General features: G+C 42.7%; 1 protein-coding gene across 2 annotated transcripts in view; it reads right to left on the bottom strand.

The window, feature by feature from the left end:
* Positions 1–5,816: 5,816 nt before the first annotated feature.
* Positions 5,817–15,150, bottom strand: part of FOXK2 (forkhead box K2) — a 55,061-nt gene continuing 45,727 nt past the window's right edge. For both annotated transcript variants that reach the window (XM_020796339.3, XM_072990374.2), the window contains exon 9: positions 5,817–7,764. In XM_020796339.3, the coding sequence (XP_020651998.3) occupies positions 7,568–7,764 (197 nt within the window). In that variant the 3' untranslated portion in view covers positions 5,817–7,567. The remainder of the gene's footprint in view (positions 7,765–15,150) is intronic.

Genomic DNA, 15,150 nt, shown 5'->3' with positions numbered 1-15,150 from the left:
CTTTGATTGTGCCAGAATAGCACAATAGATTCCACTAATGGTAACTTTCTTTAGTTAAAAAGTGAAGGTATGAGCCCTCTGTTGTATTGGTTACCATCTACTCTTGCTTATGGTCACTTGGAAGTGTGTACAGGATTACTGTTGAATTCAGAATAGAACAATTATGAGTTTTCCATTATTGGTACTTACTGTGAGACATTCATTTTATGTAGAGGAAGGAGGACACTGAATATAGTGTTATCCCTCCAAATTTCCTTGACAAGCACAAGCTGTAAATCAATCAGATTAATCAAGGGCTCCCTCTAAATGCAAGAAAAATCCTGGTTTGCCAGTCTGGCTTCCAAATTGCTAGCACGCAGAATAAAGGGAAACCATTAAAAACAAAGATGGGAAAAGTTGAAGTAGGTGACACCACCAGCAAAGCGTATTGGAATAATTTATTTTTCTGGGTAAGGAGAACATTCGCTTTCCACCCATACAATGCCTATCTCCCATTAAGTACCCACATTCCTTTTCTGTGTAGTGATGGTGGAGATCCTCAACATAAGGACTTATCAAGCTACCAATAATAGCTGGGGTGGAATGAATTTGGTGACACATATCCAAAGGAATTACATACCTGGAAGGGAGGGACACTATTTGGTGTTACTTCACAACATAAAGTACCTGCTGTAGTACCCTCCTCCTCCATGAAGACCGCCAAGGCAAACAAGTTCATCTTACAGTGTCTGACAAGGTTTGGACCTTCCAGCACCTTTATATACATCCCCAAGGGGAAGCTGAGACTTAAAGGCAGCAGATGTTGCCACACTCCTGATAAAATCAGTGGTGATCACCTAGGTCAGCTGAGACCAGAAATCTCAGAACACAGAGAAGTACATAATTTCAGCCATCTTGCAAAAGTGGATTTCAACGTTTTCTTCATCTCTGCCCTGCCATCATTCATTCAGAGGATTGCACTGGTGCAGGGGGAAGAGAAAGGACATGAGGTTTTATTAGCTAATTAACCTATGGGAAGGGAGCAAATTTTTAGGCTGCAAGGAAGGGAGTGCTAATTCTGGAAAAAGGACAACATAATATAGAAATACACCACCAGATCTAGACATGGATACAAATATCCTAGCACTGCTAGCAGTCTTCAGCAATGGTTTATGAATTGCTGTTGCGCTTATTTTATACACTTGTGTGCTAACAATGGCTTGTGTGTTTTTTTTGCAATTTCCTTTTGAACTCAAAAGGCTTTCAACATTTTCTCTGACATCCATATAACAATAATCTATGTATCTCCCAAATTACTTAACCCTTTATGTGTGTGACACAGTGTATTCTTGTCTTGATTATGTCACAATAGATTTAATCATTCAAGGTGTCATTTGTTTTGCTTTTTAAAATAGCAGTTAAGTAACCCAATAAAGGCCAAGTCAATTTCACCCTGCTTAAGGTAGGGTCCTACACTGTGATTCAATCTGCTGAATCTTTAGTAAATGGCAATAGTGGGTGGGATTTAAATCTTTCATCTTGAATCTATTTCCTTATTAAAACTAGACCCTTCCCCAGGGTTAAATATGAGTCAAGACATAAATACAGTGGTGCCTCGCATAGCGAAGTTAATCCGTTATGGATTAACCGTCGCTATGGCGAAACATCGCTGTATGGAATAGAAAAACCCATTGGAATGCATTAAACTTCGTTTAATGCGTTCCAATAGGCCCCAAACTCACCGTTCAGCGAAGTAGCTCCATAGCACAGGCATTTTCGCGCCCTCGGTAAGAGAGGGCAGGGCGCGAAAATGGTTGCACCGGCCATTTTGGAGCCGCCAATCAGCTGGCCAAAAGCCGGCTGACTGGCCGGTGCTTGGCCAGGAGGGTGGGGGAGCCTTCCCCACCCACCTCCCGAGCACGCACCGGCTTTTCTCCAGGAAGCGCTTCTCCAGGAGAAGCCGAAACGCCAGCCTTTCAGAAGAGCTGAGGGGCGGGCGTTTCGGCTGCTCCCAGAGAAGCGCTTCTCGGGAGCAGCCCCAACGCCTGCCTTTCAGAAGAGCTGAGAGTCCGACCATGCCTTGGGTAGCCGGCTGCAGGGCGGATCCAAGCCCGGATCCCTCCCACCGCCAGGATCCGCACCGCGGCTGGCTACCCAAGGCAAGGTCGGACTCCTGCGAGTCTGACCATGCCTGGGGTAGCCGGCCACGGCGCGGATCCAAGCGGCGGCTGCGGGGGGGGGGTGTCCGGAAGGCTTCCAGTGCTTTGGCTGGAAGCCATCCGGATCCAACATACCCTGCCCCCGCCGCTGCTGAGAGCCTTCCGAGCTCTCAAAGGGCTTTCTCCAATGTTGGAGGGGGACCCTTTGAGAACTCAGAGGGCAAATGTCGGCGATGGCTTCGGGGTCCTTCCGAGGCCGTCGCCCACTGCCGACATCTTCCCCCAGCTGAGCGGCGGGGCTCCCGCTCAGCTCGGGGAAAATGCCCCCTCAAAAGCGGAATGCCTGCGGTGGCCTCGGAAGGACCCTTCAAAAGAGTCCTTTGGAGGTCACCACAGGCATTTTCCCCCAGCTGAGCAGGAGAAAACGGGGCCTATGGGGAAAAATTGCAAAGCGATTTTTCCCCATAGGCAACATCGCAATGCGATCGCAAAAGTGATCGCTAAATCCGCATCGGTATGCAGATTCATCGTTAAACGGGGCACTCGTTATACGAGGCATCACTGTATACAAATGAAATACTACAGAAAGATCTAGTCCGGTCCTCACCTTCAGCCAGGCTCCACTTGTTGCTGTTTTCCAAAATATATCAAAAATACTTAATAAGTAATTTTAGTATGTTGTTCTTTAAATTGGCTTGCTGGCAGAATGACTTCAGTCAGCAGAACAAGCAGGGAGCAAATCCCCTCTTCATTGCATATTCTTGAGGGCAGGAGGCCTAACTCAGATGCTGAAGGAGGAAAAGGAGGGTTTCTGCCCTACATATACCTTGACCATGACAAACTGGTTAAGCACGTAGAGGTTTGCTTGATATAAGTTCTGATAACAATAACTCTGTAAGAGGAAACAGTACCAGCGGCTATAACGTTAGGAGGCCCTTCACAGGATCATAATTCAATTACTAGCATTTCTTTTTTCTTTTTGCTCTTCCTCCAAGTCTTCCTTTTTTATTTTTATTATTTTTTAAAAACTAGAGATAGGGTAAGCGGTACAGAAAATAAGAGGAATGGACCATTGTCCATTTCTACAGGTATACTGGTTAGTCACAAAGGCACATGCAACACTTAAGATCAGTGTTACATTATAACATGGCTGTATTTTGTATTTCTTCCTGTATGTCTCAGACTCATTCCTGCTGTTCAGTACTGTATTTAAGTAGAGTTATCTATGAAATACAGCTGGATGAAGAACATAATAGCTGTTCTTGTTACCTAGCAGCCGTTTGCTCATGCGAACCAAACTGCTTTTAGGACACAGTGACCGTACAAGATCAGATTATTCCATCCTTAGGCTCATCTTGTTGTGGCATTTGTGTCCTAAAACAGACATGTCTAACCTCTATAAAAGTAGATTTCAATTAGCACAGGTTTCACCTATCTGTCACCAAGAAGCAAAGAGGTCAGAGCAAGTTCAAAAAGCCACAATACATTTCACTCAAGCAATGGTGTCTGCACATATTTGCTCTGAATTAATTATCTTTATAAAGATTTTAAGGATTAGTTGGTTTGCTTTAGAATATGTATTTCATTGTGCACCAGCCAGGTTTTCTTACTGAGCAAGTGCCACAGAAAGCCAGCATAATGCCCCCAAAATGCCACTTACTGCTTTTAAACTATTTTAACTGTTTCTCCAGAAGTGCTGAGCAATGCTTCCCACCACAGATGGTGGGAGGCTTAAACAGCATTGCTAGTTCCACATTCAGGAGCTAGCAATGTACACTAAATGTGTACAACACAGCTTGTGGTACTTACCGTACTTTTCCCTCTATAAGATGCCCCCATGTATAAGATCCCCCCACCCCTTTTCTCAGAACGCTCTGACATTACGAGTCCCTGTTGAATTTGGGCACTGTCTACAGGCTCCACCTCCAATGAGGTGTGTTCCAGTTGTTTTGTACAGCATCAGCTGACATCAGTTCCATAGGGCTCGTGATTGGAAGAAGCTAAGTCTGCTGACTGTAGGAAGCTAAGCCTCGTGATTGGAGGCAGCCTGTTTGCAGAGGCAAGGTGTGTGCCGTTTTGTTCTCTCTTCAGCTTACTTCTGTGTAAAAGACAACCCTCAATTTTTTAGTCTTAAGGTTTTAGACAAAAGTATCTGCCATCTTATACATGGAAAAATGCGGTAACTGGGTTAAGATTTACCTCAGTCATAGGATTTACTTTTACACAAGCTGTTTATGGCTACAAAGTAATACTAAATATTGAAATCTTGGAAATCTCAGAGCAGCACAGGGAAACAAGATCACAGATCAAATGTTAAGTACTGTTCTATTTAAAGTTACTGGCACTTCCATGAAGATGGAGTGCCTTAAAATCATGAAGGTAAGGCAAATAACTCAAACAAAAATCCATCCCTTATAGAAGTGCTGTGAAGATTCCCAGCACTGCACTTATGTCTGCTGTTTGATCCCCAGCATGCATACACAGCAAAACTGTTTGTGTTAACAAGGAGTACTTGATGTGGCTAATCGGAATTCCTCAGTATCCTGATGGGTCTTACTGTGGATTTATTGTGCATAAAAACTAAATCCTAGTTACCAAATATCATATATAGCTGGAAAACCATTTTCAATATCCTATTATATAATGAAACTATAGCCAGCCAGAACTAAACAAATTAAGAGCATGTATCTCTTTTCGAACAGCTCCTACTAAGTCTGAGTCAAAATGAACAGGCTAGAACCAGGGTGAAACTTTGGTTTAAGAGAAATACATATTTTCGGTTAGTACATTTTCCTCTACAGGCATGCAGTTCCTTCAAACCATGGTCAAGAGCTGCAAAAAATAAGTGTATTTCCTAACAACTAATCACAAAGGAAAGTAAGCTAATTTGCAACATGCAGAATGAGGCAAGCTCACACTAGGACCTGAGCAGGCATGATCACCTCAGGGAGCACAGCTTGCAATAACTGTATTATTTGGTTTGAGGGTCAACCTTCAATGGGCACAGCCAGCTAAGCAACTAAGCACCCCCATTTGATTTCTCATGCAAACAGCTGTCATCCAGAAAGAGGAAGAACCAAGCATCACTCTTAGCAACACAGTAATGGACTAAAACCTGCCCTCCCTCTTCACAAGGACATACAAGTGTGCAATGTTTCTGTATGCAGTGGGCATTGAGAAACAATATAACTACTGTGGGTGCCTATTCTATAAATACCCTTAGTTCTCATTCAGTTATGACAAGCAGTATTTCAAACTTTTAACCTGTCTGTAGCTTCCATAAATTCTAATAGAACAGAAAATATTACTTGATCCATTTTATGGAAAAAACTGTTTCAGGGGTTCCTTGCTCAATTTTTAACCTCCCCACATGACGAATAGTAAGACTGACAACCAGTTAGGTTTTAATAACGACCTGGAATTAAATCAACTGTTAATGTCCTCTCTACGTAGCTGACAAGCTACACAGGCAATAGCAGGTATATGAGAGAACCTCAGTTTCTATCATCTTGACTGACTGCATTTTACCAGATTTGATTTGATTTTTATTCAAAAACTCGCAGCAGTTTGCCTAATACTCATAAAATCGTATTTTTATAATTTCTGCCAATAATTCAATATAATTATTTCTAAGTAAGATGACCACAGCACAAAAAGTAAATGCTGCAGATACAGAAATTGTTTTACTCCGTTTATAGTGGCTGTTATAAATTCAGCTAGTGTACATCCATTTGTAATAATCTTTTTAATATGTATTATCTGCATTGACACTGTGACAGCTCTACTGTGGGGGTTAACATGATAATGGTACAGAGTTCTCATATTTGGTCTTCAGATAAAACAGTTTCCAAAATCTGACTAAATATAAGCCATTCCAAGCCATTTCAGTCCATCATGAAAATACAGATTTTTTCTTGAAATGAAAAAAGAAACACACACATATAAATAATGGTATAGCCAAAAAAAAAGGACAAATCAAAAGTTAACGCCCAGTCTTCACTTTTAAACTCACCTTAATAAGCAAACAAACTAGACATGTGAATTAAAGACAAACAAATAGTTTTAACTTTTAGTTTGATTGGGTTCTGAAACAGAAGGTGGGTTCTACCATCACAATTCCAAGAAGTCACCTTTAAAATGCTCAATGGCCGAACACACATTTTTTTAAAAAAACCACATTTATTATAGTATGGTAGCCACTGTTAGAAAACCACAATAGCTACTCTTAATAAAGACCTCAGAAGGTCTGCGTAGGACATCAAAAGTTAAGGATAAACTCATCAGATTAATTTCTACTGGTGGGTGCTTATGCTTAAAAATATTGAATATACCTCTGACAAGATTTTTTTTCTTCCTTAAAAGGACTTGTGATAAAGAATTTTCTCTTTTCTAAATGAACAGTCTGTTACTTTAAACATACACAATATTAAGCGAGACTCTTGTTTTACTTTAGACTGGAAAAATATGCCAGGGACAGTCAAAGTCAACACAAAGGAACAAACAGCAAAAGGTAGCAAGAAAGAGAAACAGGTAAGTGCAGCTCTGGTCAAATTCATAGCAGTTCTTTACGTCAGTTAACGGCTCATTTACACTGTATTTCTAATCCGTTACATGCAAGCCCAAAGAAGCATTTGATCACTACACAAGGTAATAAAATTTGATTAAATTTATCAGGCAACTGCTAAAATATGAAAATTTGCAGATGTAACAAATTAGCTTTATCCGAACTTTAAGAGGACAAAATTAAATCATTCCATTGGTTAAAAAACCCTACATTCAGTTTTACCAAACAAAATTTCACATGAAAAGTATTGTGTGATTCCAAAGTTTCTGGAGTAGAAATGGAGTGATCTGAAATGTCAAAGACCCCATTATTTTGAAAAAAAAAATGAAAGTACACGTCAAAAATTTCTAATTCCACATGTGAACAACAAAATACTGCATATCTACCAACAACTGCATTGGGTAGGTTGTTATGAAAGGCTAGCTGCCAAGATGTAGGAAATGGCTCCTTGCCTCTGTTCCCTTTGAGGAATATACAATCGTTTGGAATCCAGTCACATGAAGCACTTATCATGCTGTGATATATCAAGATACTCAATCCTTAAAATAATCCAACAGAGGTTTTTAAAGTTGCAGTCTTCCCCAAATTTGCATCTCTCAAATATAAAGAGTCACTTCAGAACGGCAAGGAGTAGGGGGAGGGGGTCACAGCCTCTGGAACAGGAGGTTTTACGCTTTTGTTTTGCTTTTTATTTTTATTTTAAATTAAGGAGTCCTAAGGCCACCTGTGTTTCTCAGTGCTGAAGGTTGAAGTCACAGGGCCCCTTTCCCCATAGTAAGAGAGTATGTTCAGTATGATAGGTGTTTAAATGTCTCCTTTTGGCACCACGGAGCATTGTGTTAAGAAGAAATATTCCTCCAAGTTCCTAGTTTGAGCTGCCTTGTTCACTCACTGCCACAGGTGGGGTTTCAACATTCACAGCTATCACTATGCTCTCCCCATCCTCTGTTTTGATACGCTTCAATTCTTGCTGTTCCGACTGGTCTCCATTCTGACGTTTCGTTGGAAGTGAAGCTGAGGCAGACGCATGGGTTGCTAACATGTGTAAGGGACTTGCAGCAGCTGTAAAAGAATTGGGGGAAAGGGGAAGCCCCATTAAGCACAGGCCAAGAAAGAGCAAGCTTTCGCTCCTAACCAACAGCAGGCTCATTTCAATCCTGCCTTTCCTCTAATAAACCGGAGCACATGCTCCCCTTCCAATTTATTCTCACAACAACTATATGAGGTGGGTTAGGTTGGCACAAAATAACCAGCCCATGGTCACCTGGTGAGTTTGATGGCACAGTGCATATCAGAACCATTCTAACTCTAACCACACCACAACCTACATCCTAAACCATTCCACCTTAATGCCTGGGGTACTTGATCATAAAGTGGCACCTAATGAGGAAAAAAGCATTAGATCCCAATACAAATAGGGGAGTCAGAAGTCACAGAAGAGCAATGGTACATTTTCAGGCCCAATTTGACACACTGGTAATGACCTCTGTACATCTTGGGTCCAGACCATGTGAAGGACCTTTTCATTCCATATGAACTTCCTGGCCTATAAGATCTTCTGAGAAGGTCTTTCCCATGATCCCGCTGCCCTCACAGTCTTGTCTGGTGAAGCCACAAAATACGGACTTTTTCAGTGGCTGCTCCCAGGCTGTGGAATCCTTTGGCTGGTGTATACGCTGAACTGAATTAGGTATGTTTTTAAGAGTTTTTAAATTGTGGCTTTAAATATTATTATTTAACTGGTTTTAAAAATTATATTTTAATGTATTTTTCACTGTGCTTATTACATTGTTATAACTAAGTCAACTTGAGGAGACAGGCAGCATATGAACACGCACAAAATAAGTAAATTAACAAATATATTTGCAGTGCTAAACCAAATTGCTTACCTGACAACCATTCTTATAGGGTAGTATTCTGTGTACCCCTTAAACATGGGAACACATCTACAAAAGCAGAACTATTTAGAAAGCTCTGTAAGATGAAATATGCCAGTTTGCCCTTAATCATGCATGCTACTTACCCAAGCACTGACCTAGTGGCTTCCCATTTAGTGCTGACTACACTAGAGGGTCCAACTGCAGCAGTGGGCAGCAGGGAGTGAAAATGCACCAAAGCCCAAGTAAAAAAACACTCAGAACAACTCTGCTTGCTTAATCCTGTTATATGCCCCCATTGACAGGAGCTGGTGATCTCAATAAAGAGAGTGGAATTAAGAAACTCTCATGGTAGAAGGAGATTTCCTGAAGATTCAATGTTGAACTTTTAACAGGTTTGTGCACATCCACACTGTCTGTCTGTTTGTTAAATTTTTGTACTGCCTTCTACCAAACTCTGGGCAGTGTACAACAAAAGATAAAGAAACATACAAAGACTAAAACTATCATAAGAAGAGTGCCACTGCTGAGAAGGCCCAGTTTCTAGTTGACATTTTCCAGGCCTCTTGATGTGTCAACACCCGCAAGAGAGAGGTCTGCAAGGACCCAGTCAGAAGGGCAGATGAATAATGAGGTCCCAAACAATTTAGGGCTTTACATGTTAGGATCAAGAGTGGTGGTGCATCACTTTACATTTACACTGAGTCTCCTGAGCACGTGGGCTGTGATATCATCCTGAAAATGGTCACCAGGGTGTGTGTGGAAGCAACTGGAAACTCAGTATTCCAGAGGGAATGGAGCATGTCTCCTAGAAAGCAGTCATTCAAATAAGGAAAAACTTAAAATATCAGAATATGGGAAGGCACAACAATGACAACTGAGCACATGGGGAGAAGTGAAGGATTGTCTTTAAGTTGAAAAACAAGACAGTGTTTCCCAGGATATGTAGCATCTGCAATTCCATGTGCTTTTCTGAAAACAGGGGCTTGGAAGTCTATGGAGATTAATCTGTTTTTTTAGGGAGACTGTGGCTGAAATCCTGTTGCTTAACATATTAAGCCCACTAGAGCAGGCCAACTAAATCAGTGGGGATTTGGTGAATCAATTGTTCCAAATGTTCCACTGATTCAAATGGATCTCCCGTAGTTGTCCATAGTCTCCACCAACTGATGCCAGCATGGAAGTTGAAATCAAGAGCTGCAGTATGTAGTAAAATAATGTCAGGTTCACACAAACTGCCCTTTTGTTTCACAGCTTTGACAAACAGTACTTTCCTCCCTGTAGCTTTGCTCAAAGGATATTTTGTTGGTGGTGTCATGAGGAACCAAGGTGATGAAATGGGTAAGGGGTGAGATCTTCTTTAAAAGGTGAAAAAGGTAAGGCTCTGAAAAATGAGGTGATGAATGAAGACATGAAGAGTAGGAAATGAAGGAAAATCTTGAAGGAAAAACAACAGGAAAAGAATATGGTTTGGTTCGAATCTGCTCCTGAGGTGAAGGCAGAAAACACACAGCAAGGAGATCCATTAGAGAGGCCGTAGTACAGAAAGCTAAGTCACATGGTTTTCCACCTTCTGTTTGACTAGCAAGACTTAGCTGACCTTGAATATCTTCTCCACCACAGTTATCTCATTCCTTTCATTACAGATAGCCAGGTCTGTCTCAGTGTCAGTAATCTTTTGCCCCTTCTTCCATCACTTTTCAAGCATTCTACTGCAGGACAGAGGTGTAAAGTTATGGCCATTAGCACTGGAGAGACCAGATATGCTAAGGCACAGCCAGCAAAGGCAGCAACATATATTGTACTTTTAAGGTTCTGCTCAGCCAGATGAGAATGCTTAATTAAACAATAATGGACACAACTCTTTGTGGGTGGGGCGGGGTTGAAGGACATTTATCTAGTCTCAGAGAAATTACTGCTGAACACACTACAATGCAGATGAACAATTCTTTCTGCCTATGAGTTCAATCTTGTAGACTTCTCTAGTGAAGAATGAAGTGTGGACTAGTGTTATGGGACATCAACCACTTGGGCGGAGAAGACAGTATCTAGATTAATTTCGCTGTATGGTATACATGCTGAGGAAGTAAACTAAAGCACCTGAAAAACTGACTTCCAAGGACTTTCTTGTGAAGCATAATTTAGGAAAACTCGAAATCTAGGAAGTCAGTGAAAACACTGCCTGGTCACACAAGATCTATGACTGTTACACATACAGTATGTTCAGTCTTCTCCTTACACTAACATGCTCTCAGAGGGAGGACGGGTGAGGATTTCACAAGTCTTCAGAGGTTTGGTTTAAAGGCCAACTTGGACTCAAAACCCAAAGTAGAAAACAGATAGGGTTTCATTACTGTGGAAGTGTGTGGTAGCACTGGGGATTTCAGGATAGCTTTGTAGACAGCTACACATACTTATTCATAACACGTCCCTCGAGCTTTTCTTTTAAGAATCAACATTGACATCTTGGGCATCAGTGAACTGAAATGGATGGGAATGGGCGAATTCAATTCAGATGATTTCTGTATCTACTATTGTGGGCAAGAATCCACAGAGGAATTATACCAGAAAGATCTGGGCAACCCAGATAGTGTGGTTGCTGACCTTGAGCCAGACATCCTGGAGAGTGAAGTCAAGTGGGCCTTAGAAAGCCTGGCTAACAACAGAGCCAGTGGAGGTGATGGCATTCCAGTTGAACTATTTCAAATCTTAAAAGATGACACTGTTAAGGTGCTACACTCAATATGCCAGCAAGTTTGGAAAACTCAGCAGTGGCCAGAGTGGTGACCTAGATCGTGAGTTGGAGCGGAGAGAATGGACGGCCGACTGTGAGATGTGGGAGGAAGGTCCACCAGGTAAGTTGACGAGCTAATTCTGAAGAAACTGTCAAGAGTTTGGAAGGGGGGTCGATCACTGGGTCAAATAGAGAAAGGTACCCGGCTTGGAGGGATCTCATTTTGAATCTGGCATGTTGGATGACCGATGTAGTTGAGGCCATGAGGCCAAGAAGATGCTGAGCAGGAAGTGCTGAGACTGAAGCAAGGGGATGGAATGGCTTTATTGCAAATTTTAGTTTGGTCATCTGCTCCTGGGGAAGGAGCGCCAGAGATGAGTTGAAGTGGGCCCCAATATAGTCCACGGTTTGGGAGGGCTCTAGCCGAGATTTGGGGGAGGTGATCTTGAGCCCAAGGTCTGCTAGTGTGGAAAGAGTAAAGCGAGTGTCTCTTAGAGCCCCTTAGTAAGAGTTCGAAAGGATTAGCCAATTGTTGATATAGGGGAAAAGTTATGCCATGTAGGCAAAGATGTGCAACGACTGACACAAGGCACTTTGTGAAAGTCTCTGGAGCAATGGAAAGACCGAACGGAAGAGAACAAAACTGGTAGGTGGTGCCTTAGAAGCAGAAGCAGAGGTACGTGTGGTGACGTGAATGGATGGAAATGTGAAAATAAGTGTCCTGAAGGCGCACAACGAACCAGTCTCCCTCGGAAAGTAATGACAGTATCAAGTGTAACCATTCTGAAGCCCCTGGGCTGGATGTATTTATCGAGATGTCTGAGACTGAGGATGGGATGGAGGTATCCATCTTGTTCTGGAACTGTAAATTAACGGGAATAGAAATCGGTGTGAAGATTGTGGTTTGGAACTCTGCGGATGGCTTGTTTGTGAAGGAGAAGCAAGATTTTGTCCTTGAGAGCAGGTGAGTATGGAGTGTGCTTGACATGTCCGATGGGTGGAAGTTCTTTGAATTCGAGAAGATAGCCGTAGTGAATGATAGACAATACCCGATGGTCCTTTGTGATGCAAGACCAAGAGCGGACTAAGGGGTGAAGACAAATTTGAAAAAGAGTGTGAAGGGTTACCTTGGGCTGAAGAGAGTCAAAGATACAGTGGGGTCTCTACTTAAGAACGTCCCTACTTAAGAACAATCCAACTTAAGAACAGCTCCATTTGCTAAATTTTGCTTCTACTTGAGAACAAAAATCCAAGATAAGAACAGGAAAAAAAACCTTTCCTGCTCTTTTTTTAACCTTAGGTAATCTTAGGTTAAAAAAAAAATCTCCCCCTAGTGGTAGAGTACGTATTAACCAGCTTTGCATTAGTTCCTATGGGAACTAATGCTTCAATGTATGAACGCACCTCTACATAACAAAAAAACAGCCAGAACGGATTAATTGGTTTTCAGTCCATTCCTATGGGAAATTTTGCTTCAACTTAAGAACGTTTCAACTTAAGAACACCATTCCAAAACGGATTAAGTTCTTAAGTAGAGGTTCCACTGTAGTTTCTATGGACGGAAAAGAGCAGATACGGATTAAATGGTTTTCAATGCATTCCTATGGGAAATGCAGATTCAACATAAGAACTTTTCAACTTGAGAACCACCTTCCAATACGGATTAAGTTCTTAAGTAGAGACCCCACTGTATTGCTTGCCTTTTTTCTGAGGATGGCGAAAGGGCTGACGACGTTGAGCCTGAGGTCAAAGGTGGAGGATGTAGAAGTGGAGGGTCCTGTAAAGGATCTGTCCGGGACCTGAGTCTTGTATGGGTGATGCTGCTGTTGTTGATACGGCTGCTGGAAGGAGGGTCGACACCATTGGGGGTGTTGATATCGATAAGGTTGCTGGGTAGAGTAGGATCTGGCCGTTTTTCTGATTTTGTGTAAATTGTCCATTTCCTCATTTTTTTTAACTGAATAGGCCAGCTCCATCAAAGGGGAGGTCTTCTATATGGGACCTGGTGTCATCCGTGATGCCTGCTGAATGAAACCAGGCATGTCATCTAAGCGTGACTGCAGTAGCCATAGCCTTAGAGGCAGCATCTGCGTGCGATAAGCAGCTATTTCTTGTTGTTTCGCCAGGGTGGAAGCCTCTAGTCCAGACGGACATTAAGAGCTTCCGTCTTGGAGTCCTCCGGAGCAGCCTATAATATTGGGAGGACCTTGTTCCAGAGCTCTCTGTGATAGGTACCCATAGCAGCTTGGTAGTTGGCAGCCCTCATGATGAAAGATGTTAAAGAGTAGAGACACCGCCCCAGAACGTTTAACTTTCTGCCCTCTCTATTTGTTGGAGCCACCAATTATTTATTGCAAGATCTGGATTGATTTGATTCCACAACGATCAAATTGGGTATCGGATGCTTTGCAATAAAAGACATATCTGAACTATGAGTTTTATAATGGTTCTCCACTCTTCTGGATATTTGAAGGGAGGGTGGTGGTTTATCCCAAGACTCCCTTACCAAATCAAGCATAGCTGGTATGTAAGCCAGACTGAGCGGTGGGGTTTTATTCTGGTTAATGTCATCAAATACTAGGTCTTGTTTTGGAGGTGGAGGCAGTTTGACCTCAAGGGATTTGGCCATGTGAAGTATAAGCCGAGAATAGGATATAAAGTCTTCAGAAGGTGAAAGAGGATGATTATCCACCACATCCGAATTGGGAGTAGGCAAGTTGGAGGGTGATTCTTGAGAAATTTCCAAAGGGGGATCGTGAGTCTCAGAAACAGCAGACTCGGAAGAGGGTGGCCGTTGTCAAGGTCTTGATGCTGAAGTTTTGGATGTATTAGCCGGAAGAGTCCACAACCCTCTGTCGGTGTCAGACGGAGGGGGGGAGGTCTTTTACAGGTGGGTAGTGACCTGCAGAGATGAAGTACGCAGGTGAAAGTGTGAAGTAGAAACTGGTACAGAAGACATGTGGGAGTGTTTGGAGGCAGATTGCTCTGTTGAACGTGATGAAGTACGATTGAGTGCTGATCTGACATGTAAAGGGGCCGGCAGAGAGGGTTGAGGCTTGGAAGTACTGTATGAAACCAATGCCAACGTCGGGGTGGAGATGGTGACGGAGAAGGTTCAGGTGGATAAGCACATGCACATCACACTCTCTTTGGTTCATCATGATAGTATGATCCCGCATGCGGGTCGATACCATCTCTTTGAGTATTGGTCATACTCAGCATGATAAAGATCTTGGTAGTCTGCCCAAGGGTGATATCAAAAAGGCTCTTGGAGGCAGCAAAACTCTTGATGTGGAGGATCTTGGAGATGACGTCTCTTCAATGCATGTTTGTGAGGAGATCAGTGCGGAGAAGACTCCGAGTTGGAAAACTAAACCATTACTGTCCGCCCTGAAGATGCAGGGCTAGAATGGGCTGAGGCTGGGCTGGAGAGAACAGCCACTGATGGGCTAAGACTAGGCGAGAGGCTCAGCACAGAAGCAGGAGCCTGGCCAGGAGGTAGCAGGAGCAGATCTTCCGCCTCCAACAAAGAATCGGGAGCCTCTCTGGAGGACTCTTCTAGAATTGGTGAAGGGAGGTCTGGTTGAGGCGGAGTTAAGTTGAGTAGGCTTGGATGATTTCTTAGCCTTTTTTTGATCCACCCTTATCCTTTTTCTTTTTAGAAGACTGGCCGTGAGACCGTGTCGAGGAGGCCTTCAATGTCGATGCCAACTTTGACTTCAAGGAGGGTTCAGACTGCTCCATTGGTTTAGGAGATGGAGTGGTCAGGCTCAACATGAACCTAGGCACGTCCTGTCTAGGGACAGGAGGCGAGGTAGGTTCCATTGAGGTGGTGGG

Source organism: Pogona vitticeps, chromosome 2 (assembly GCF_051106095.1).
Source record: "Pogona vitticeps strain Pit_001003342236 chromosome 2, PviZW2.1, whole genome shotgun sequence".
NCBI classification, from domain to species: domain Eukaryota; kingdom Metazoa; phylum Chordata; class Lepidosauria; order Squamata; family Agamidae; genus Pogona; species Pogona vitticeps.
Note: the sequence above shows the minus strand (reverse complement) of the source record. Positions and strands in the feature narration are given on the sequence as shown.